Source organism: Lissotriton helveticus, chromosome 4_2, assembly GCF_964261635.1.
Source record: "Lissotriton helveticus chromosome 4_2, aLisHel1.1, whole genome shotgun sequence".
NCBI classification, from domain to species: Eukaryota; Metazoa; Chordata; class Amphibia; order Caudata; family Salamandridae; genus Lissotriton; species Lissotriton helveticus.
Genome location: NC_136064.1, coordinates 123,723,056 through 123,746,525, shown reverse-complemented (window position 1 = coordinate 123,746,525; position 23,470 = coordinate 123,723,056). Strand labels below are relative to the sequence as shown.

At 43.9% G+C, this 23,470-nt stretch overlaps 1 protein-coding gene across 1 annotated transcript; it reads right to left on the bottom strand.

The window, feature by feature from the left end:
* Positions 1–334: 334 nt before the first annotated feature.
* On the bottom strand, positions 335–23,443 carry LOC144751967 (nicotinamide N-methyltransferase-like). Its single transcript, XM_078639927.1, has 4 exons — positions 23,235–23,443; positions 20,484–20,656; positions 5,346–5,553; positions 335–964 (listed from the first exon to the last, which is right to left on the bottom strand). The coding sequence occupies exons 1-4, from the start codon at positions 23,441–23,443 to the stop codon at positions 517–519; spliced, it is 1,038 nt and encodes a 345-aa protein (XP_078496053.1). The 3' UTR covers positions 335–516.
* Positions 23,444–23,470: the final 27 nt, after the last annotated feature.

Below are 23,470 nucleotides of genomic sequence, written 5' to 3'. Positions count from 1 at the left end.
AATTCCGACCTGCTTTTTTATGCTTACATTCTCTGCATCGGAGTTATGACCGGTTTCTTAAAAAGTATATTGAGAGTGAGGAAAACTGTTGACATTTAACCCCCATAGAAAGTATGCCTGGTTTTTAACATGTTTTACTATTCCTTATTATACCATACACATGTGTGGTTTATGTTTATTTGTCAATAGATGAAATATAGAACTATTGTACATGTGTATTCTTCAATCAAAGGTATGCTTAAGAGCTTTTTATTTATGTGTGATGCTTTTGTGATTTTATATGATTGAAGTTGAATAAAGCTTATTCCGATTCTCAATCAAATACTCACTAACAGTTCTACTCACTTTTGATACTCAACATTGTATGTACAGCTGATGGAACATTTATTTTAATCTTTTGCTAAATGTCAACATAGTTTTAACAAAAGTACTAAAGATATTATGGGAAAAATGCAAAAGGAATTTGATGGTTTCAAGCTTACTTTTCTATCAGTGTGCCTCATGGTAGTTTCATTGTTATCTATAGGAAGACATTTCTCTTTCTTTGCGCGCCTTTAAAAAGGCATGACATTTGTAATCTGTTAAACTATACAAACATTCCATTTTCCGAGGAATAATGTGTTCTTCCTCAATGACATATCCAGCCCACTTGAGAGAATCCTTTAGAAAACTCCCATCTATGCAGAAAACAGGAAAAAGGGTTGTGCCGACCATGTAAAATGTTGTTTCAAGGGTTGCAGTCATTATCAGAAGTCCCCCGGTCTTTAACAGTGTGGAGACATTTTTCAGAGCATCACAGTAGGACTTCTTGTCTGTCAGAAAGTGCTCCAAACAGTGTGCCAGGAGCAGACAGTCAGCCTGGGGGTGGATGATGGGAGACAGCGGGTTACTGCAAGAAACATCATGTTTGAGAACTCTTTTGACTTTTCTTTTTAACATGTTTTGCTTCTCAATCCATGTTTCACTGAAAGCAGAGAGGTATAACTTGATTAACATACTTTTAATTGATGACTCACACATGCCTTTTAAAATATGCAGATGGCCGTCTTCATGGTTGTTGTATAATAATTGATAGGAATGTTCAAGTTTGCTGCCTCCATGACTAGTACTTCATACTTTAAACCACTCTCTGAGCAATCAACAATCTATGAATTCATCACACAGATGATATCTGTGCATTTCACCCTTCCCTGGCTTCCCAACAAAAGTACTGGTTTATCTTTTTTGAGTGAGTTGTTTGCTTAACATCTAACTACCTCATTTACAATTGTTTGCTTGACATCTAACTACCCATTTACCAATATTTTTATCAATCTAATCTCCCTTTCATACGTATATCCATTATTTCACTCAGTCATCCATTCGTTCATTTATCTGTCCTTATATCTATCCTTTTAGTCATCCATTCATCTTTCCAGCTATTCTCCCATCTATCCATTTACCCATCTATCCATCCACCCATCCCTCCATCCATTCATCAATCCTGCCATCCATCAACAATCTTTTCACTCATCCATCCTTTAATTACATCCATACAGCTACTATTTTATACAGTACATCTGTCCATCCATTCATCAATCCATCCATTTACACTTTTACTCATCAATCCATCCATCAGTCATTTATCCCATTTTCTATCCATCCATGATTTCAAACATCCATCGATCCATTTACCGTTTCACTGATCCATCCACCGATCCTTATTTTGTTTTACTCTTCGAACCTCACATCCATACTTTCACCTCACCTTTCACGATCCTTTGACCAGTTGATCCATCCATTTATCCATCCATCCATCCACCCATCCATCCATCTATCCCCCATACATCCATCCATCCAAATATTCATCCATTCAATCACCCACCCCTCGTTTCACTCTGTCCATTCATCTGACCTTTCACTCATCCACAGCATGAGTTGCTTGTTTGATGCCTATCTACACATTTACCAATGCATTCATCATCCATCCTCCTTTTCACAGAATTATTAATTATTTCACACCTACATTCATTCTTTCACTCATCCGTTCTTACATCTACCCTTTCACTCCATTCATTTATCCAGCCTTTGACTCCACTCATCCATCTATTTACCCTTAACTCATCATCCATCCTTTCATTCACTCACTCACTCAATATCTCACACACTCACTCATCCATATATATATTCTTTGTCTTATCCCCATCTATACAACCTTTCATTAATCCTTCCATTCATCCCTTCACTCATCTATCCTTTTATACTTACACTCATCCATACCTACATCCATCCTGTCACTCATTGATCCATCTTTTAACTCACTTATTCATCCATCCACCCTTTCACTCACCCTTTGCCTTAACATTTTGTCTACACTTTAATCCAGCTGACCCTCTACATTCCCTTTCACTCAGCCATCCATTTGTTCACTCATCCACACTTTCAACCAGTCTATTCACCCAGCCTTTCACTCCATCTATCTATTTTCTCACCTGTGCATCTATTTATCCATGCATCATCATCTGTCCTTTCACTCACTCATCCATCATCTCATCATCCTTACACCCCTCTTCACTCATCCATCCATTCACCATTACACTCACCCATCCATCTACAAATCCAGATCCATCCATTCATCCATCCATCCATCCATCCATCCATCCAACCATTTATCATCTATCCATCCATCCACTCACACTCCCACCCTTCCAGGTTAATTATCAGCCGTTGTCTGCTGAGTTGCAGACTGAAGATCCCCATCAAGAACCCCACCCTTTATGCAGCGCTAACGCGTGGGGTTAACAACGCCCCTGCTGACATTACCTTCTAATTAGGTGTGGGAATAACTTGTGCAGTCTAGAGTATTGTAGTCATGCATAATTTCCAAGGAATTCAGCAAGATTACACATCATGTTGTAGTAAAAATCAGGACTTTACACTGAATATTTCAGCATAATTAAAGTTACACCTAGACTTAATTCTAGTTAGGCCTCAGAGTAAATTTCGTATTTTCAGCAAAGAAAAAACATTACACAAAACTCTGGGATTGTTTGCTACTTTTTTAGCAATTTTGTGCTGTGTAATGGCATACTCTGGGGCACCTCACATAACAATCATGAAGTGCTGCAGTTCATGTGTGATTATACTGGTATAAACAAAATTCAAGACAGTAATCTGACAACTATATTCTGGTGCTGCATCTCTTAGAAGTATTCAATTTGCAAAACTCCCCAATTGCCAAGTCTGAATCATCTGCAAAGACATCACAAAGGACACTTCTAGTTATGTGGCTTACAAGCCTCCTCCTCTGGTTTTTGGCATACCAGCACCCAGACCACCATCAGAATGAAGAAGAAAAGGTGTAACAAAGAAAAATAGACACAAAGGATTCTTCAGCAGGGCACCCCGGATCTATATATAAAGCTCTGCTTCAGTTGATTAAAAAGCTGGAACACACCTCTTTAAAAAACACTGTATCATGGTTATGACTCAATACGGGGATCAACTACCAGCGACAAATCCAAGGATTGCAGCATCAGCTACAGAGTCACACGGACCCCCAAACAAACAGTACCTTGAAAATAAAGTCTAGGATGATGCACGCTGTTGTGGAGGTGAGGAGTCAGGGCAAAGGCCGAGGCTGGCTCCCTGGCTACAATGGGGGAAGCGATGCATCATGTCAGCTTGGAGGTGACATGTCGAGTCCAGGACAGGGGAATTCGGTTTCATCGGCAGTAAGGTGTCAGTTCTGGTGAGGTTGTGCGAAGTTGGCAAGTACCAGGAGTCACCCTCAGCAGTTATCAACACCCCAATAACAGGATACATGCACTGGCGGTGTGAGTGCTGCCATCACAAATGAGGATAATTAAAGGTGTCGAAGTGCATTGAAGCTGAGGTGCAGGCTGGGCTGTGTATTGTGCATTTCAAGAGCGCTGCCCCTGGCCTCAGTGCAGGTTGTGGTGTCATGGCGGCATTGATGCAGCGATGGAAATGTATTTTCTTACTTCTTTCAAGTTGCTTCCAGCTCCCAACAGTGGTAACATCCTTCAAAGGCACAAAACAGGAACAGGTACCTCCTGGCAGCAATAGGGTTCTGGGGAGCTGGAGGTGAAGTCTTTGGGCAACCGAGACTTCAGAACAGGAGGCCAGCACACATTGGCTCTTGAGGATTCTTCTTCAAGAAAATTCACAGCAAAGTTCAAATCCTTGTCCATTCATTGGTAGAAGCAGCAACTGCAGGCCCATTCCACACATAACACAGCAACAGGGGCAGTACTCCTCCTCATAGCTCTCCAGCTCTTCTTCTTGACAAAGGTTCCTCTTGAGTCCAGAATCGATCAATAGTTCCTGGATTTAAGGTCCGCTATTTACACCCCATTTTGTATTTGTTCTTCTTTGTGCTAGGGTCTATGAGCCCAGTCCAAACCAGTTCTGTCCTCACTGGTGTAGTTTCATCAGAGCGATTAAGCAAGGGTGACATACCCTATTCAGGTGCAAGGCAAACTCCTCCCACTATTCAAAATGCAGCCAAGGTCTGTTGAGATCAGCTCTGAGCCATCCAGGTAGGGCCAGGCATTACTCAACCCCCCCAGTGGCTGTCTACAGGGAATGCACATGCCCAGCCCCCGTCACTGCAAAACCAGACAATAAATAAGCCGTGGGCACACAGATGGTTTAACAAGAAAATGCCCACTTTCTAAACGTTTAATAACGCAATAGTTCAACCTATCATTTTTAAAAATGTTCATCAAGGACTCCTTAACAATAATTATCAATGACAACCAAGATACATTCAATGTACTGTTGTACGACCGGGGCATGCATTCAAAGTGATAAGTCTGAAAAGATTGAGTAACTAAGAGGGGAATTGTATTCAATGTATGCTCACTATTAAAGTAGAGCAGGTGTCAGCACTAAAACACATAATCTCCCTGTCACTCACACTCATGTTCAACATTCATCACACGGGCTGAGGACATGACGGTACTACTGTATATTTAGGTGCATGGAAATGGAGGACTGATCAGAACTTTCATCAGGATCTATAGCTGAATTGAGATGGTATGGAGACATTTGTGAGAGGAAAACTATGTCAAAATGGAATCAATGGTAGCTGAGTAAGCCTTTGGTTCATCTGTGTTTGTGAGTAACTGAGTTGGTGATCATTGAAGCCCAAGTATAGCACATTGTTTATTTCTTCTTTTACAGTTCACATCAGTGACATCTAAACATAGATTTTCTTTAGCTCGCCCCCAGCCATGTCTGCTCCACTTTGTGACCAGCAACTTTCTTTAAAAGAGATTTGCATGCAGAGTCAGAATAGTAAATCACAGTAGGACAGTCTTACTAGAGAACAGGACTCTTACCCACAGCCCTGAAGCTCACAAATCAGCTTCATTATATGACTCCAGTCCAGGGCATCAGGTTCATTCTTCAGCCATTTTTGTGTCTCCTGAATGGAGTTGTCGTCTGCGCAGGCAAAGGTGATCTCAGTGAAATATTCACAGACTGGGAGAGAATAATAGAGGTAGGGGCCGAAGGAAAGTTCAATCAGTGTTTCTCCTTCAACATCATCTGTGCAGATGAGAAAAAAGATACATACGTAAGCAAACTGAAAACCTATAATGTCACATGTTCCTTTCTCATCAGCAAACAAGATTAAATGGAAGTGGCTAATTGGGTAGTTGATTGAGGAGGGTGTAAGCTCTTCCGGTGCAACAGCTACATTCTTTGTCAGGGTGAACTACAAAAGTAACTAAATTATCTGTGCTTAGCCCTCTGGTAGTTTTGCTTACAAGCAGTCAGCCTTACCTTAGCGGCAATGTGTAAAGTCTTTCTGCAGCACTTAATTAACAATAAAGTGAAAAGACAATATAAGAATAATCCCACAGCAATTTAGAATAACAGAGTTAATTTTAGTAAAATTTTTGACATGAAAACTCCAAAAAATCCAATCAGTAGAACCAGAGTTATACATTCTTAAAGTTTGAAGTAAAAAACAGCACTTAAAAGAGTAATGCGCCAACAACAGACATCTAGTCATGTGAGTCTGGGGCAAAGTTAAAAGTTATGAAGCATGGTTGGAATTCACAATGTGTATTTTTTTTATTATTTTATTACGTTTTATCAAATATATGCGGTTACAAAGCATCAGCACTAAACTTGACAGATTGCTTAACCAGCGGAACAACTTGTAGCCTAAACAGAGTTGTCAATCAAATATAATATAGAAATGGTTCACATAGCATGGCAGGGTATCATGTGCAATTCTGCATTAAGTACATACTTAGTCTTCTGTGTTGTTTGGGGACTTCGCTCGCTCAATTGATCTCAGATATTGTAGCGGAGGTTCCCAGATAACATGAGGTTTGGAAGTGGTGGGCAGATCCTCCGCATAGAGTAGCAAATTGTCTCGACAATTTGGTACTCTATGCACTCTTTGGCAAGCTTGTTGTCAGTTGACCCGCTCTATTATCCCACATCATCGCTACACATCTTTTAGCCATGAGTAAAGCTAGCCTCACCAGCTTACCAAGGGCACAAGTCCCAACAGACACACATGCGGTGACCACTGACCAATGTCAAAAATCAGCAGCCATCACGCCACACCTCTTTCATTTGTCATTGTTGTGGAGCCCATATTTAACAGTTTGTGTGGGGAATAGTATGCTTGGTGTATGTATTTAAAATGAATTATTCGGAGGTTGCAGTTGGAGGTGAGGGTGCCTGTGAGCTGGCAGCGATATTCCTAATCTTTAAATTTGAGTGGCGTGGTCAGGCGAGTGTTCCACTTTTCTAAACTATGATCATGTGGCATCTGTTTCTGCCCTCTAGCGGAACGGGTATGGAGTGTTCAAAGTGTCAAATGGTCGCAAGGCGAGGTCTCATAGGCGCGTTCAAAGTCATACAGTGTGGATTCAAGCTTCTTAAGCTGCCCCTGCAGGTCGGTTAGGATACAGGCAGCTGTGCTTGTACGAGTGCCCCGTATAGTGGCCTTAAAGGCCTCCCAGAGAGTAATCGCGCTGTCAACCAAGCCTTTATTATAAGAGAAGTATTGCATGATAGCGTCGCGAACAGTCGTGGCACAGAAAGGATCTAACAAGGCCTCAGGACGGAGTCGCAAGTTGAGCATTCAGCGTGCAGTGTTTGGGAAATGTAGTGTGAGACAGACCGGATCATAGATCAGACCGTGTGTGAGGCAACCCTTACACACAAGATACCCAGCCACCCGCTGTCTCACTTACCAGCCAATAGTCTAGCCACGACCAGCTGCCATGTGCATGTGTGCCCTCCTGTTTGTCCCAGTTCCACTGCCGCCATGCATCCATTATTCCCTGTTTAGCCATTCCATCACTAATTATCCGGGCCATTTTCGGGGATTGTCCTGCTCTACCACTGGTCTTGTCTTTACTGGGATCTAAGTTTGTGTTGAAATCCCCTCCCCATAATATCATAGCTTCAGGCCAGCTACGAAGGGCAGACATAATGCACTCAAAAATGCCAGAGTCATCTATGTTCGGGCCATATATGTTCACTATGGTGACTGGGTTGTCTGCCAGTTTCCCATGTACCATGGCGTAGTGCCCTGCATTGTCAATGCAAGCTTTGAGCATGGAGAACGGGATGCTCTTCCTGATCATTGTAAACACACCACGAGAATAAGAGGAGTAGGAGGCCAGTCTGTGACAATACCATTGTGAGCCAGCACGGGTATCAGAGTGTGGGGTTAGGTGTGTTTCGTGCAAGAGAGCAATTGGGAAATCATGGCGGTCTAAATATGTCAGCACCTGGCGTATCTTCTTAGGAGAGTTGAGCCCTCGTACATTCCATGTAAGACAGGTAATTACGTAGTGAGCAGCGTGTTAACCAAATGCATATTATACATTGAGCACAATATCATCACACTATATGGAAGCGCATCATCAGTGAACTTAAACGTAGTGATAAAGACAGCCACATGACCAATCCCTACAAGATCCCCCCACCCCATCACCCCCACCCTCTTTACCAACCCCAACATGCCAAAGCCATCCCAAACTCCCCAAAATAGCCCCACAAACGTAGCACCAACATAGTAAACAGTTGTGGGGATCATCCATGTGGGAGAGCTGGAGCTCGGAATCCCTCCCGATTTAATGGGAGGTAGCCGAGCAGAAGTGTTAGTGTCAGCTAGCCATTAGCATGTGAGAACACATTATAAGAATAGATCATCCTGCATCTGAATTATATTAGTCTGAGAGTGTAGAAGACTGCATGCAACACAAAGTATACCCCTGAGCATCAGTCCATTGCCACAGTGTCAAGTCTCAATGTAGTTGGTGTGAAAGGAGTCACAAACCAGATCAAAGCAGAAGGGAGCAGAGCAGTCACATTACTCAGGCACCCCTCAAGCATCACTATTCGCCCAGCGCCTCATGAGATGTGCCTCCAACACCATCTGCCTCAGACGAGGGGTACCGGGCATGCCGGGCCAGGGTCTTCGCACAGTCCATTGCAGACTTTAGGTTGGTGAAGATCCAAGGACTCCTATTGTTGTCAATTCACAGTCACGCTGGAAAAATCATGGCATGGGGATCTTTGCCGCAATGAGTATTTTGTTCACTAGCTGGTATTCACTTCGGGCTTCTTGCACTGCAGCGGTAAAATCAGGATAGAACGCAAGGGTGTTGTCCTTGTGTCTTATTGCGCCTTTTTCCCGGGCCAGACGAATGAGGGCATCGCAGTCTCAGTAATTGAGCAGGTGGGCAATGATGGGATGTGGCACCGTGCCTGGTGAAGGACGAGAGGCAAGGGATCTGTGGGCCCGCTCCACAATGAGGATCTGAGACAGATTCTCTGCCCCAAAGATGTCCCGAAAAAGTTTTTCCACGTAGGTCTGAAGGCGGCCAGTATTGGTGGACTCCTGCAGGCCAGTGATACGCACACTCCTCCCAGCGGGCTTCTGGAGGCGTCTGGATATCCAAACAAGCTATACATGGGAGACGGACGGCTTTCCTAGAAACAGCCGTGGTTGGTCGCCGCGGCAACAAAGCGGCGACAAAGCGGTGACTTTTAGCACCACACAAAAATTGTACTCTATATAGTACATAATGCTGTACTCATTAATGAGAAGTCATTTGTTTTTCACCTTAAAGTGTCTGATTTTACTTAGTTATGTGAAAAGTTTTTAGAAGAAAAAATGAATCAAATCACAAATGTTTATCCTTTAACAATGTTATTCTCTCCCTTTTAATACTTATCTATCACACAGTCAGTGTTTTTAATTTTTTGGCAACATGTGTGGCTAAAACCTAAATTTGGACTAATCATAATAACCTTATGAAATAAATTCCAATGGCCCTAGGGGACCAGAAATGTACTGCTACTGTGCTCACTCAATATTTTAAAACAATTGTTTACACAGAGAATTACTTATAATGTGTCGTTTTTGTTTTTCTCTACATATCTGCTCCTGCTGGTCCAGCCAAACCACCCACCAAGCAGGAGATCTTAGCTAGTTTGTAATGGCAGAGGCTGAAAAGTATCCAGCTGGAATAACAGTGGCTGGTGGTCGTGGAAGATGAAGAGGAGGAAAAGAACACACAAGAGCCAGGCCCTGTGCAGCCAGTTCCCTTCAGCTTGCAGCATCCCGGCCATCTCATTGCAGGTGCTAGCCACCTGCTCAGAAAAACAAAATAGAATCTTGGGTTCTAGTGTGAGAAAAGAGGAGAGCCGTGGGATGCTCCCTTTTAAGGACAAAATCCCTCACCTCATAGGTGGCATGAGTTTTCATTTGGGATTCTCCTCTCAGAGGAAAAGCCTAGTTCCACGGAGGGCTACAAACCCCTCTCTGAGAGGGAGGAGCACAGGGATGTTTTGGTGCCTACTCTGCACGGATAATCTAAATCCACCAAATGGGACACTATAGTGTGAGTGAGGGTGCCGCGCAAACAAAAATCAAATGTGGGAAAGTGATGATAAAACTAGCCAGAGAGGACACAAAGAGTGCTTTATTGGTGTGTTCTCACCGCCAGGACTAAAAACAGTGCACCTGCGGTATGGATTTAAACCACATGTGTGTGATGAAATGTATTGGTCAACAAGTTTCAGCCGTCATAGCCTAAGATCAGGCAAGGCTGCATACAGTGAATTGTGCTTTAACAAAACTTAAAGATATAATACGGGACCATCGTTGCTGCTGATTCCTCTTCCCTATAAAAGTGACTGCTCCGTCAACTGCTGGGTAGATAACTTTACCTCAACTTGGCGACACCTCAAGGAGGCACCACTCTGTCTGTCGGTACCCCGCACTGGATGAGCTTTTGACCAGAGCCAACTGCTGCCACCCCCCTACAGACAATAGGCCATTCCTGCACTGCATCCTGCACCGGCTGGACACCATCGAGGGCTGGTTCACCACGGAGGAGCAGAGCCTAGACCGGATCTGGACCAACATCCATTGTGACCTCTTCTAGCCCTTTTTTATTGTTTTTTTGGAGGGGAGGAATTTGCTGTTTGTTGGGGATGGGTGTACTGGTTAGGTAGGAATCTGGGACTAGAGAGACCTTTTCTTGTACATTTTGAGTTTTAGGTCTTGGGTCAGTTTTGTATGGAGAGGGGCTGGAATGTTGTTTGGGTAAAGAGGGTAGGTTTCTTGGGAAGGAAATAAAGGGGAAACTATTTTATTCACTCTAAATCTATGCCTCAAGTAGTTTTACTTTTGCACGGCTGGCTACACGTAGTTTTACACAGCCTATTTAAGTGCTTGTAGCTTAAGAGTGAGCGTAACACTAGATGTAAAGTCTAGACTTATACTTCTCCAACTATCTAGGCCGGGATTGGGAATGCTGCTATGATGACCTATATTGTGTACAAATATCTAGTTAAACAACAGTAGCAGTTAGTTACTTGCTTACCAAGTTAAAAGTCATCAATACTTGTTGTCTACCTTAATATACATGTAGCGATAACAGGGGCGGCATTACTATTTCACAAGTGAGGTCCCACTTCCAGGTCCATTCAGGTGAGCTACAAATATAGGATTGATCTAAATGATTGATTGAATATCCATTATAAGCAACTAAGTCAAAGTATAAAGACTGAGTTAGTGGGTTATACATTTATCAAAGATTTACAAAGAATTGACGCCACCTGAGTGACACCATGATCACACAATGAGAAAGCCTGATGTTACTAAAAAATGAATGAATGAAGGGGCACTCATAAAGAGCCTGGTTACCCAAAGGAATCCAAGCCCTAAGAGAAAAAAAAGAGAAAAGAACAAAACTAGTAAGTTTTAGCTAATGTGGATCAAGCAGTATTATTTGTGAAATCAACAAGTTATCAGAAATGAACTTAAAGTCTCAAAAGGACAAGCTTAGATTAGGAATTTATGGATAGGCATCTTAACGCATGACAAATGATGTGGATGACTGATGTTCTTTCTTCTATATCTAAAATATGGATAGATTTTAATGTGCAGGTTGGTAATGGGCTGCAGTGAGCTACTGCTTAGAAGATTCTATAGTAAGTTGGTGTTGCTTTCACCACAGCCGTCTGACCAAGTTTGTGATTCATTGATGGTGTAATTTAAGCCACACCTCAATAAATCACACAGCTAGGGCGAAGAGGGTTAGGGGACTGATAAATAGATGGTTAAGGAGATTAAGGGGGTTAAGTGAGAAATCAAGAGTATGTTCCTGTGACTACAGGCTAGGCCACCACCCAACTTCAGAGATCTGTCTAGCCTAATTATGTCATAAGTGGAAGGTACTAGGAGGTCTAAGATAGGAGTGGAAGCGGGATTTAGCCAAGTTTCAGTGATTATGGTAGTGTCTAAACCTTTGTGTTGGATGAGGGCAAAGATATCAGAGGCGTGTTTACTGGCTGATCTGCAATTAAGTAGTACACATTTAAGCCATAATGGATTAGGGGGAAGGAGTCTGGGTAACGTTCACATGGGTGAGGTTGTCAATATTGCTGTCTCTAAGGTTACAAGGAGGTTCTCTGTTCGGGTTAGAAACAATGGAATGTATTTTTCTTGGCGGGAACATGTTGGATTTGGACCAAGTAAAGCTAGAGTTGTGAGAGTCATGGAGATCAAAGGACATCGGGTGAGACTCACATCTTCTGTGGCTGGTGGGGGCATTAAGCCCATTGTTTATAACTAAGCATAAACCTGAAGGTGCCTGACCAAAGCCATTTTAGAGTCCGGCAGTTGGTTTCTAAGGCTCTAGCAACCATTATGCGCTTGGTATAGGAAACCCATTGTAAAGAAATGAGTTGTGTAGTGGGACGTTCCACATGAAATATAGGAGCTGCAACAACACCACTATTTACAAGCCTGGATTGCCACTCTCGATATACAGTAATCACGATAATTATTTAACACCGCCATTTTAAAATCAGGCAATGTTCAGCATGCAAGACAAATGGACATATGGAAGCTGTAGCTGTCCCAGTTAAAGCGCTCAAACAACAAGGCTGGCCATGGAATCCCGGCCCCCATGTAAGGTTGGACCGCAGGGCGGGAATCGCTGCCGCAGACGATAGTCACGGGGAGGGTCGGTGTGAGTGGTATAGGCATCCGGGGGTCCAAAATGCAGGCCGGGTCGGGCGATCCCACATCGGGCAGCCAGACTCCGGGCAGGACTTGGGTGAAGCAGTGGTGGAGGCAGCAAAGAGATTGACACCGGAGGACAAATGGCATTGGTGGCCACTGCCGGGCAACCTGTCTCCGGGCAAGTCAGAGGGGTAGTAGCGTTAAATGCAGAAAAATGGCATTGGAGCCAAAAGGAGCCGGTACCCCCTCCCCCCTGTTGACATCAGGTAAGCTTTAGGTTCCCCTAGTACACACAAAACACCCTGATTCAGCTGGAATGTGGCCTGGTACAACAACATTACAAATGCAGAAGCACACTGATCAAATATTGGATTAAAAAGACAAAACCTCAGAAAAGTTCCCTTAAGAAGGTATTGAGTACTATATTTGAGGGGCACCGAATCCATGGCAGAAATACTGTTTGGAGACAATGACAGAGTTGGATTTATCCACAGCAGCCTGGTCCCAAGAAGCACAACATTACCCGGCAATAAAGGAGGCGCTAAATAACCATACCACCCAGATATCAAGGAGTGAAGACATAGCAAGACTGAAGGTAATCAGAGGGCTGGCCGGCTAAACTATTGCATATGAGTCCATATAATCCAGCCTTCTGTGAACAATCCTCTGGGAAGGAAGTTTCTTAAAGGAATTCAATGGGCGCGCCTAGTCCCCCTGCCAATAAAGGAAATGTAACCGGGCTGGAAACTGTTGAACAATATAGTCAGTTGCAGGCTGTGTAATCAGAGTGCAGTATCATTGGTATACCTAATATGCTAGTGCCCCGCTTTACTACAACATCGACGTATACTGTTGAAACAAATCTTCCTAAGGCACGGGATCAGAAAATGCTCTGAAGCGGTGGCAATGCTTCAGTCCAGCACGGAGCCCTCTGACCTGGCCAGATTCGGCAAATTCATGAATATGACACGAAAGGTCCTAATCGGAAACAGCACAGACGACAAGTGTGTGGCTGTAACTGTTGAGTCTCTGGTGACAGTGAAGTCACCCGTCCAAGAAAGAACTGAATGGTACTAATATGTCCCGCAATGAATTAAGGGTCAATCTCCCCATGACCAATATGAGAACAGGGACCTCTTTATTAAATGTGTAATTTTAAAACCAACAAATTTTAGAATTAGACTACATTTAAAAACAGTCTGAAACTATTGATTAAAGGACATCTCTAATCTTTTATACATGTTTTACGCATTATAAAGGCGTGAGACCCGTATTTTACTCTAACTTTTTTCTTTATGTACTACAATTTTGAAATGATTTTAAGTAATTGTGCAAATAAGAATTCGTTTATAGGAGCGGACTATTCAGGTTGTTTCACTTTTTGCTGAGAGAGTTTGTGATGGCCAATCACATCCAGGGAAATAAATGATCGGCCACTACTGAGGCCCCAGATATTGCATCTCAGGCAAGTTCCCACATTACAGTTCAACACCCTTCCTCAATGTCTGCCATGGCATGAATCATCAATCCGCTTAAATCATCACTCACGCAATCAGTCATACACTGTTACAATAGTTGAAATTACCTCTTCCAATCAAAACAACAGTGGTTTAGGTATTAGTTATTAAATCATCTTAGTAGCAGGCAAAACATTGGTATTTGGTATTGGCAGGCAGTCTTGTAAAAAAATGAATGGTTTTATGGGACAGACCTTCTAGGGCTAAGTGATGCGAAAAGTGATACACTCTAGGCAATAAGAATACAAGGGGGACTGGAAGTGTCCCTAATGTCATGAAGGGATAGTGCAGGCTTCTTCATTGCACACTGGTCCAACTGCAATCCAGCAATATATACCTGATGAATAAAAAAGGTGGGACAGCATAAATCTGACATAAAAATATTATTGTTCCTCTAGCTAATTGTTTTATTTTTTGCAAAGAAAGAACTAAGTTCAACAATAACTTTTTTTAAAAGTTCTATGGGGTCACTGGCATACTTAGTCAGGGAAATTGAGTTCATCCTCAAATTCAGGTGGTTTACCAAGAAGTTGGTGAGCTAACATGTTTGATTCAATTTCAGACCAATCACCCACCTCTTTTTCCTATGCTGCCGTTTCAGGAACAGTGTAATTGTGTGGTGTAAATGTTGGTTCATTTTTATCATAGTCAATCACTCTACATTTTGAGGTGAGAGACTGGTCATTCTAACTGTGACAATTGTACCAGCTGCACTGAACACTCATTTGGTAGACACAGTGGTGACAGGACAAGCCAGATACTTTATTGTCAGCTTGCTGAGCTCTGGTCATTAGCACCTCTTCCCATACAAACACATCAGTGTATTTTGATATACCCAGACCTCTTTTAAACCATCCATATACACTGTGAAAATCCGATGGCTAGTCATTTTTTAAACTAATAGAGTGCAGAGGTTGTGTTCAGTCCTTATGTTGCTGTTGTTCCCAGTGTTCTGGTTGATGTTGGTGTTGGCTGCTGTTAGACAAGATTGCCTTCTCTGGAAGTTGAAGGCAGAACCCCAGAATGCAGAGTGGGACCAGATATTTTTCTTCCAATTCTCCAGCTTGCTATACAATCCACCTCTTGTATTTTAAAACATCCCCTTCTGAAATGGGAATGGAAGTGGAAGTGGGCAGTTTATTTTGTACCATGGATCAAGTAGTGTGGCACAAATGTACTCTTTGTATTTGATGATGCCACGTTGCAGCCTTATATTAGAAGCCAAGCCAAGGACTAAGGTCTCAACAAAGGTGTGTGCTCCTGTGTTTTCATTTACACCGGTGGGGGCAAACCTCTCAGACACCTTCCTTATCTGGTCTTGTAGGAGATGCAACAATTGAATAGCTTGAACCATCATGCTTTCATACCGCTATCTTACTATGTAAAAACCTCAAAAAGGAATAGGATCTGTGTTAGGCATTTGACTGGGTCTCATTTGTCCACATCCATGGTCATAGCTTTCCCAACTGCATCCCCTCCTCTTTGAATGACATGTCGTTGACCAGATTGTACTGCTCGAGTAGACATGTGAAAGCTGGTGTTGCAACTTGTTGGCACCTCCTGTATTAGGGCTTTAACTGGTTCTCTTTTAGTATGCTGAATAATCTGTGCTGCTCTTGGGCTTTAAAAGAATGGCTAAAATGAGTGCATATTCTTCTACAGGTGGTCAATATATTGCTGACTATGTCTTCCTTTTCCAGGAAGTCTTGCAGCACCAGGTTGATGCAATGGGTCAAACACAGGACCCCGAGCTATCCTCCATCTGACATGGCCTTGGGTATGTTACTGTAATGTGGACTTTTTATGTTACTGGCAACAAACCCAATTTTGAGACCATTGGGTTGCATCCCTTCATACGCCTTGCTGTTAAATTCATCCAAGATGTTTAAATCTGTATGTGATTTCTCAATTGCAATCATGGCCACTGTTGCATCCCACTGATTGCTCTTAAAAATGTCTTTGGCGTCAAGGCATGGAGATATATTTTGCTGTACCCATGCAAAAGAGATCTACTGTGCAGCCTGTTAACTAGTCCAGATGTATTTCATCAGGTGGATGTGTGGAACAACACTTTGTTGCAAAGCTTGTCCAACCAAGTGCAGCACATCGTGATGCAGCACTGAAACATCCACTCTGGCAAAAAAGGTCCTACTCAGTACCTTACTCAAAAGAAAAAGGGAGGAGGTACATCACTAACAGTTTTTACAGATTCACAATGTACAAACATTCATTTGGGTAGTTTTGTTCAGTGGGGCCCTCCTGCCTAAACATGCCTGTGATAGTAGCTGGGATGTTCTTCTTTTCTTGGAGAACTGACACAGGCATCTTTTGAGAAGTAGATGATAGTGATATTCTCAATGTGCGTCATGGTAGTGGGGCATTCACTGTATGGCATGCTGTGGATGCAACACAGTTGAAAATATCTTCCTGCAAGTGTGTTTCAGTCCACAAAGATGGTGCAGAGCTCCTGGTTACAGGGTCCACCTACCATGAGGTCCTCTTTTGCTCTGGTTAAAGTCCTCTTGCCACTGGAGTACCAGTCCCCCAGTGACGCGATCATTGGCCGATCCTTCCCGGGTAGACAACGCATCTTTTTTGGGTTCCAGTAACTCTCCAACAGCACTTCTGGGCTCAGTAAGCTCGGGTGCAATTGTGGGCATTGGAAGCTGGGTCTGGTCCGACCTCATGGTCACAGGTTCAAATCCTGATGGGCGAACTCAGCCTTTCATCCATCTGAGGTTGATAAAATGAGTACCATTGAGTTGGGTAACAATGAACTTCTGTTACTTAGTGCCAAAATACCAACAGGTGAACGTGCACTTTACAAATACTTATGTTATGTTGGTCCCAGGTGCTGCACAGTGGCAGTGGTAGCAACTAGAAGACTTTGGACTCCCAACTTGCCTTCTGGCATCTTCAGCTGTTGTGTCCCTGTGCTGTGAACAGAAGGCCATCCAGCTGACTTTTGGAGTCTCTTGGATTTCCTTGGCTCTGGAGATGGCTTCTCTTTGAGCAGGAGATGTCAGGCACAGTCCCTTCCTCAGCTAACCAACAGGTGCAGCCTCGGTAGTCAATCTTTGCTAGTTCCTTGGGACAGTAGGGCGGTCATTCTTTGGTCAATACTCCTGAGGTTTGACTGCAAGGGAGGTCCTGATTATGCTCAGGAAATGCCTTCAGGGTAGGAAGTGGGCAGTAGCCAATTAGCTACCAGGTTTTCTTCCACCTTGTGACCATTTCCTGAAAGTGTGGCATCTGGTTATCCCAGTGTCAACCACTCTGCCTATTCCCTTGATGGCGAGACACCTCTTTTGGTTTGCAGTCCTCTGTAGCCAAACCCTGTGGAAACCAGTTTGGCAACTAGCTACCCTTCTCAGCTCCTTGTGCCAGACTTTGTGTCTAAACAATGGGACAGTCCTCTTCCTTAGTGTGACATATATTCCTTGAAAATGAGCCTTCTACTTTGAAACCTGCCTTTTGGGGCTAACACCCAAGTGGCTTCCTGCAGGGGCGAGATAACACCTCCCTGCCTACAGCCCCTCATTTTTCTCCTTCCTGAGAGCCATTGGCACGTCTGTGTAAGAGGGCAGAAAGCTGTGTCATGGAACAGGCTCAATGTGTGCTTAGAAAGACACAAAACCTTTGAAGTTTACAATGTGGCAGTTTTTGTAAAAGCTACATGTGACATCAAGTTTGACTTAAGACACAAGTTGGGCTTAATGTAATAAGTTGTTTTCTACCTCGGAGTTCCCACTTTGGTCTCAGCGTTCAGGAGTTAGCACAGCTGCAGGGTCAGGGTACCACAGTAAAAATGGTGATTTCAAGTGTTTACTGTTAGGACATGTAAAATACATGTTGTGCTCAATGTCGCACCAACTGCACACCCTGGTTTCCTCATCTAAGATACATGCCCTAGGTACCAGGGTACCATTACTAGGAACTTACAGGTAAATTGGACATCTCCATTTGGGTATAGCCAATTCCACATACACTTTAGGGTCAGGACACTGGCACTGAGGTCTGGTTAGCGGCCTCAGTGCACTCTCAGAGTTGCAAAACCAGCAACATCAGTTAAAGAACTTGGGAGTGACCACACAAAATGACTCATTTCCTTACACCTCTACACAAATGATATGATGTAATATGGCTGTGCCCTTGTGCCCCCTTGTTATGTGAGTCCCCTCTGCCCTTTGGTCGTGTCCCTCGTTTACTCGCTGCCTTCTGCATTCTGTTTTTATTGTATTTTTATCCCCTTGTGACTTCCGCTGTGCCATTCTTTGCCCCCATTCCTCTTTTTTCTTCTGTACCACCTTTCCTGCCGCTGCGTCCCTGTGGCCCCACCCCCACTTTTCCCATTCAGCGCCCCGCTCCCGCCTCCCAGCTGCTCCTCCCTCCCTCAGCCCCCCATATGGAGGCAGCGCAGCAGTGAAGGGAGCGACCTCTGACCCTGTCCTCAGGTAGGTCGCCCCCCCAGCCACCACACGGTCCTCCTGTGCTGCTGCCCCCGTCTTGTGCTGTCGCCTTGCTCCCACCACTGACTGTTGTTGTGTGATCCCCTTCCACCCTCGGTCTTATCCCACGTTTACATGCTGCCTTCTGCATTCTGTATTATTGCATTTTTGTATTCCCTTGCGACTTCTACTGTGCCCTTGTGCCCCCTTGTTACCTGAGTCCCCTCTGCCCTTTGGTCTGGTCCCTCGTTTTCTTGTTGCCTTCTACATTCTGTTTTTATTGTATTTTTATCCCCTTGTGACTTCCGCTGTTTCATTTTTTGCCCCATTCCTCTTTTTCCTTCTGTACCACCTTTCCTGCTGCTGCATCCCTGCGGCCCCGCCCCCCACTGTTCCCATTCGCCATCCCGCTCCCGCCTCCCAGCTGCTCCTCCCTCCCTCAGCCCCTCATATAGAAGAAGTGCTGCGTGCAGCAGGCGCGCTGGTCCGTGCCTGGACCGCGCCCAGCGCCAGAACCCCTGGACCCCGAGGGAGCCAGGACACACGACTGAGATACGACACCGCCACCCCCAACGCACTCAACACCGGACGAACACCCGCATGCTACTGAGCCACCCCGTAGCGGACCCCGAACCCTTCACCTGCCAAACCTGCAAATGTACCTGTCTTCGAACCTGCACCCCGCCCACCAAACACAGCAACAACAACAATAACAACAACCTCAAGTGCATCCTCCTCAACACCCGCTCCGTCCACAAGCACGCCATCGAACTCTAGGACCTCCTCAACACAACAGCACCAGATGTCACCTTCCTCATGGAAACATGGATGAACGCCTCCTCGCCCCCAGACATTGCCATAGCCATCCCGGACGGCTACAAGATCACCCGGAAAGACCGCAACAACCAAACCGGAGGAGGAATCGCCATCATCTACAGGAACACCATCAACCTACACTCCCAGATCCACACCGACCCCAAAACCACACTTAATGGAACGCTCATCTACAGACCCCCGGGCCTGCGCACTCAATTCAGCAAAACTATCGCCGACTTCATCAGCCCGCATGCCCTAGCCTTACCTGATTACATCCTCCTAGGGGACCTAAACTTTCACCTGGAGAACAACAAAGACAGCAACAACACCACCCTGCTCGACAATCTCGGCAACCTCGGTCTCAAGCAACTGATGAACACCCCCACCCACTACGCTGGATACACGCTCGACCCCTTCTTCTCTGCCAGCGACCATGTCTCCTACAGCCACTCCACCGGACTACACTGGACAGACCACAGCTGCATCCATTTCACCTACAAGAAGACTACATCCCACCACGACACGCAACAGATCCCCCGCAGATGCTGGATCAAAGTCACAACAAACAAGCTAAACACATCACTGAGCCAGAACCCACCAGTCGACACCCCTGACACCAACAACGCAGCCCAGAACCTTGCACAGTGGATCACCAACTGCTCCGATGACCTCGCTCCTCTCAAGAACCCCCCAGGCAAGTGATTGATTGATTGATACCAACAACAGGAAAACCACATGGTTCAGCGACGCTCTGAAAAACCCAAAGAAAACCTGCTACAGAAATACTCTTGTATGATTTATGTTTGCTAATGGAACTCAAGACAATAATCCTATAGAAGAACTACATTCAAAAACTGTTTTTATAAATATGCATGAGTGACTAGGCCGGATCCCCTCTGCTCCCATGTCTGCATTACCTTGCATACATATATGAGTGGGGTTGAATTTGCTGTTCCTTTGTGGTGGTCACAACACAAACTTTTAAATCAGACACATTTTGCCGGAAATCATGTCAGCATTTTCACTATTCATATAATAATTACGCTCGTGTAGCAAATGGTTTGAACAATGTATTTCTGTCAGATGACCGTTTTACTACAATGTTCTGGTACGATAACCTGAGTTTATATGCTTAAAAAAAACTACTGTCTGTGGTTGAGCAGAGACATGAATATTACATACCTGATGAGAAGCTTTTGATGAAATGAGAAAACATTTCAGAAATGGCACCCTCATAAAAGCTAGAGTCCTGTGTCAAATACATCTCCCTCACCGCCTTGGCAGTATAATACTTTTCATGGAGTTCCTTCAGGTCCATGGTGGAGTCACAGCTGCAACCTTCCGCCACTTTCTGCCTGTGTTACTTGCATGTATGCTATATAGTCTGACATCTGACTTGTAAATTATCTTTAAACAAAGAGAATTCTGTGTACACATGCAAGACGTGACTGCTTGTGAGATTTTACTATTTCTAAGTCCACAATTTTTGTTAAGGGCTTCTCAACAATTTATTGGTGAGTAGGTGCCTTTATGATGTCTAATGCCTTGGGCATGTAGGAGCCAATCCAGATGAAATATGTGAGTTATTAATCAGTGCATTGCAAGGGCATAATGTATAGATAATTGTAACTGCAGAATTTCTATGGTTTCATTTGTGTAAAATACTATAAGGTCCATATCACCTTTTGTTTTTTTCAGGGAATTCCTAGGTTTTTAAAATAAATCTTATTGTCTATCTGCCACCTCACTATAACCTTTGTTTTTTTCAGAACATTTTTAGGGTTTTTTAATGCTACCTCCTATTTCATCCCTGTTGTCTTTTTTTCAGCATATATGTATATATATATATAAGCTTCCACCCAACAAAGCTTAAAAATAGTATACTCCATGCAGAGACCCTTCGCATGCAGAGGAACTGTAGCAATGCTGAAAATCTCTATAATGCCTAAACATAGTTAGCAGGGACATTCCTAAGGAGAGGATATAGCAAAGTCGTCACGTTTCAGTCAGCCAGAGTAAAGGCCAATATGAGTCCCAGAGAAAAGCTAATTTTTGCGGAGGGTAAGCAGGAGAAGAACATGCAAAGTGATACAGGGCAAACCATAAAGTGCATCACATGGTTCAGTGAACAACGCTATAAAATTTGTGCCATTTTCCAAAAGCACTGGCACTTTATTTGCAGTGACCTAATCTTTGGTCCCAGGATACACAAAAGAACTCTGTTCATATTCCGGAAAGCCAGGTCCATGAGAAAGGATATAGCTAACAATACTCCCGGAATAAAACAGCAGGAGACTTGGCTAAGTGGGAGCAAAGGGTTCAGACTTGCCACAAGTGCAAGTCGTGCAAATATGGCATAAACACAATGGAGGTGCCTCTGCCATTTTCAGACACCAAATGGCAGATAGTGAAACCACTTCCATGCAGGAGTGAGTATGTCATCCCTGCACTTAGATGGAGGTGTCACAAATTATACGTAGGGAGCACCATCTTACGTGTACACCAACATATCCTGCAACACATCCGAGCCATTAGGCACAGGGATCAGATGTATCCATTGGCAAGACCTTTTGAGCTGGTCCACAACAGTGACATCAACAACCTGAAATAGTTTGTGCTAGACCAAGTGCTAGCGAGACCAAGGGGAGGCAACAGAGAGAGGTATCTGAGGCAGTTAAAATCCTGATACATCTTGAGATTCAACACAAAAATTCCTAATAGCCTCAACATGGAAGATGATTTACATGTCCACCTGTTACATGTCTTTATGAGAAGGAGGGGGCTGTTGTAGGTGTTATCCCTAAATCCTCGCATTTAGTCTTCCGTTGAGGATAGAAGCAATGTTTGAAATAGAGTTGGCTAATCTAATTTGTTTCCCACAATGATCCAGACCATGATTTTAAGTTTGTGTATTTTATAATTTCTTTGGGTACACATTTGTGTGTATTTGCTTTTGTTTTATTTTTATACTAGCTTACCCATCGCGCATTGCTGCGATCTCAAAAGAAAGGAAATGTAAGGAAACTTGTTATGATAACATTCAATTTATATTGTGTCATTTTTATTGAAACGTATTCATTTTAATATGGAAAACAATTTAAAGTGTTGTTATAATTCTGTTTATTTATTCGAGTGCTTGTGGATATACGTTTAATTTTGTTTTTCTGTCTGGTGTGTACACAAATAAATCCGAAGGTTTTCCGACGCTTGAGCTGGCCACATACTGTTGTCCATGTGAGAAGCACGGATTCTCCAAATATTTATTTTTATTTATTTTATTTATATAGCGCGTAATCACCCAGGGGTCTCTAAGCGCTTTACGAGGTATATACCAACCAAGTTCTGAGCCGATCGTCAAATTACAGCACACCCCATGCTTGCTGAAAAAGCACAGTTTTAAATTTTTTCCGAAATGGCAACAAGTTGTGTTCTTTGCGCAGTTCGGTAGGTAAATTATTCCAGACAGCTGGGCAAATGTTAGAGAAGGCACGACCACCCAGAGTGGATAGTTTGAAACACGGTTGATTTAACAAGGTGGCATCTGAAGAGCGCAGCCGTCTACCAGGTTTGTATGGGGCCAGACGGGCTTTGATGTAACTTGGCGCCTTTCCATACAGGACTTTGTGTGTGATGCAGAGCCCTTTAAACAAAACCCTCTGTTTGACCGGTAACCAGTGAAGTTCACGCAATAGAGGAGAAGCATGCGTTCTCCGAGGTTTCTTGAAAATCAATCTAGCAGCATCGTTCATAACAATCTGCAAGCGGTTCAGGTGTTTTTGAGGGATCCCTGCATAAAGTGAGTTACCGTAGTCCATCCTGGCTAGAATCATAGCCGAAACAGCGCGTTTTAGGGTGGCAAAGGACAGAAGTGAGGAAATTTTCCTGAGTTGTCGAAGGAGGCCTACACACGTGCCCACCGCCCCAGAGACTTGCCTTTGCATCGTCAGGCTCCCATCCAAGGAGATGCCCAGGCTTTTCACTACTACGGTAGGTTCTGGAGGCGCTCCTAGTTCTAATGGCCAGAACAGATCGTTCCAGGGGTTGCCCATGGTGGTAATTGGCAACACCTCTGTCTTGTCTGGATTGATTTTCAGCGAATTCGGAGACATCCAATTAGCAGTGTATCTTAGGATGTTCTGCATTCTTGCGTGAGGATCCAGACAATCCTC

Excerpts from the sequence above, each read along its gene's own strand:
- LOC144751967 (XM_078639927.1), bottom strand. The coding sequence starts at position 23,443 with ATGCAGAACATCCTAAGATACACTGCTAATTGGATGTCTCCGAATTCG. Across the intron at positions 5,554-20,483 it reads CATCAAAAGCTTCTCATCAG|ATGATGTTGAAGGAGAAACA; the intron begins GTATGTAATATT and ends TCATCTGCACAG. Across the intron at positions 965-5,345 it reads TGTGAGCTTCAGGGCTGTGG|TGAAACATGGATTGAGAAGC; the intron begins GTAAGAGTCCTG and ends CTCTGCTTTCAG.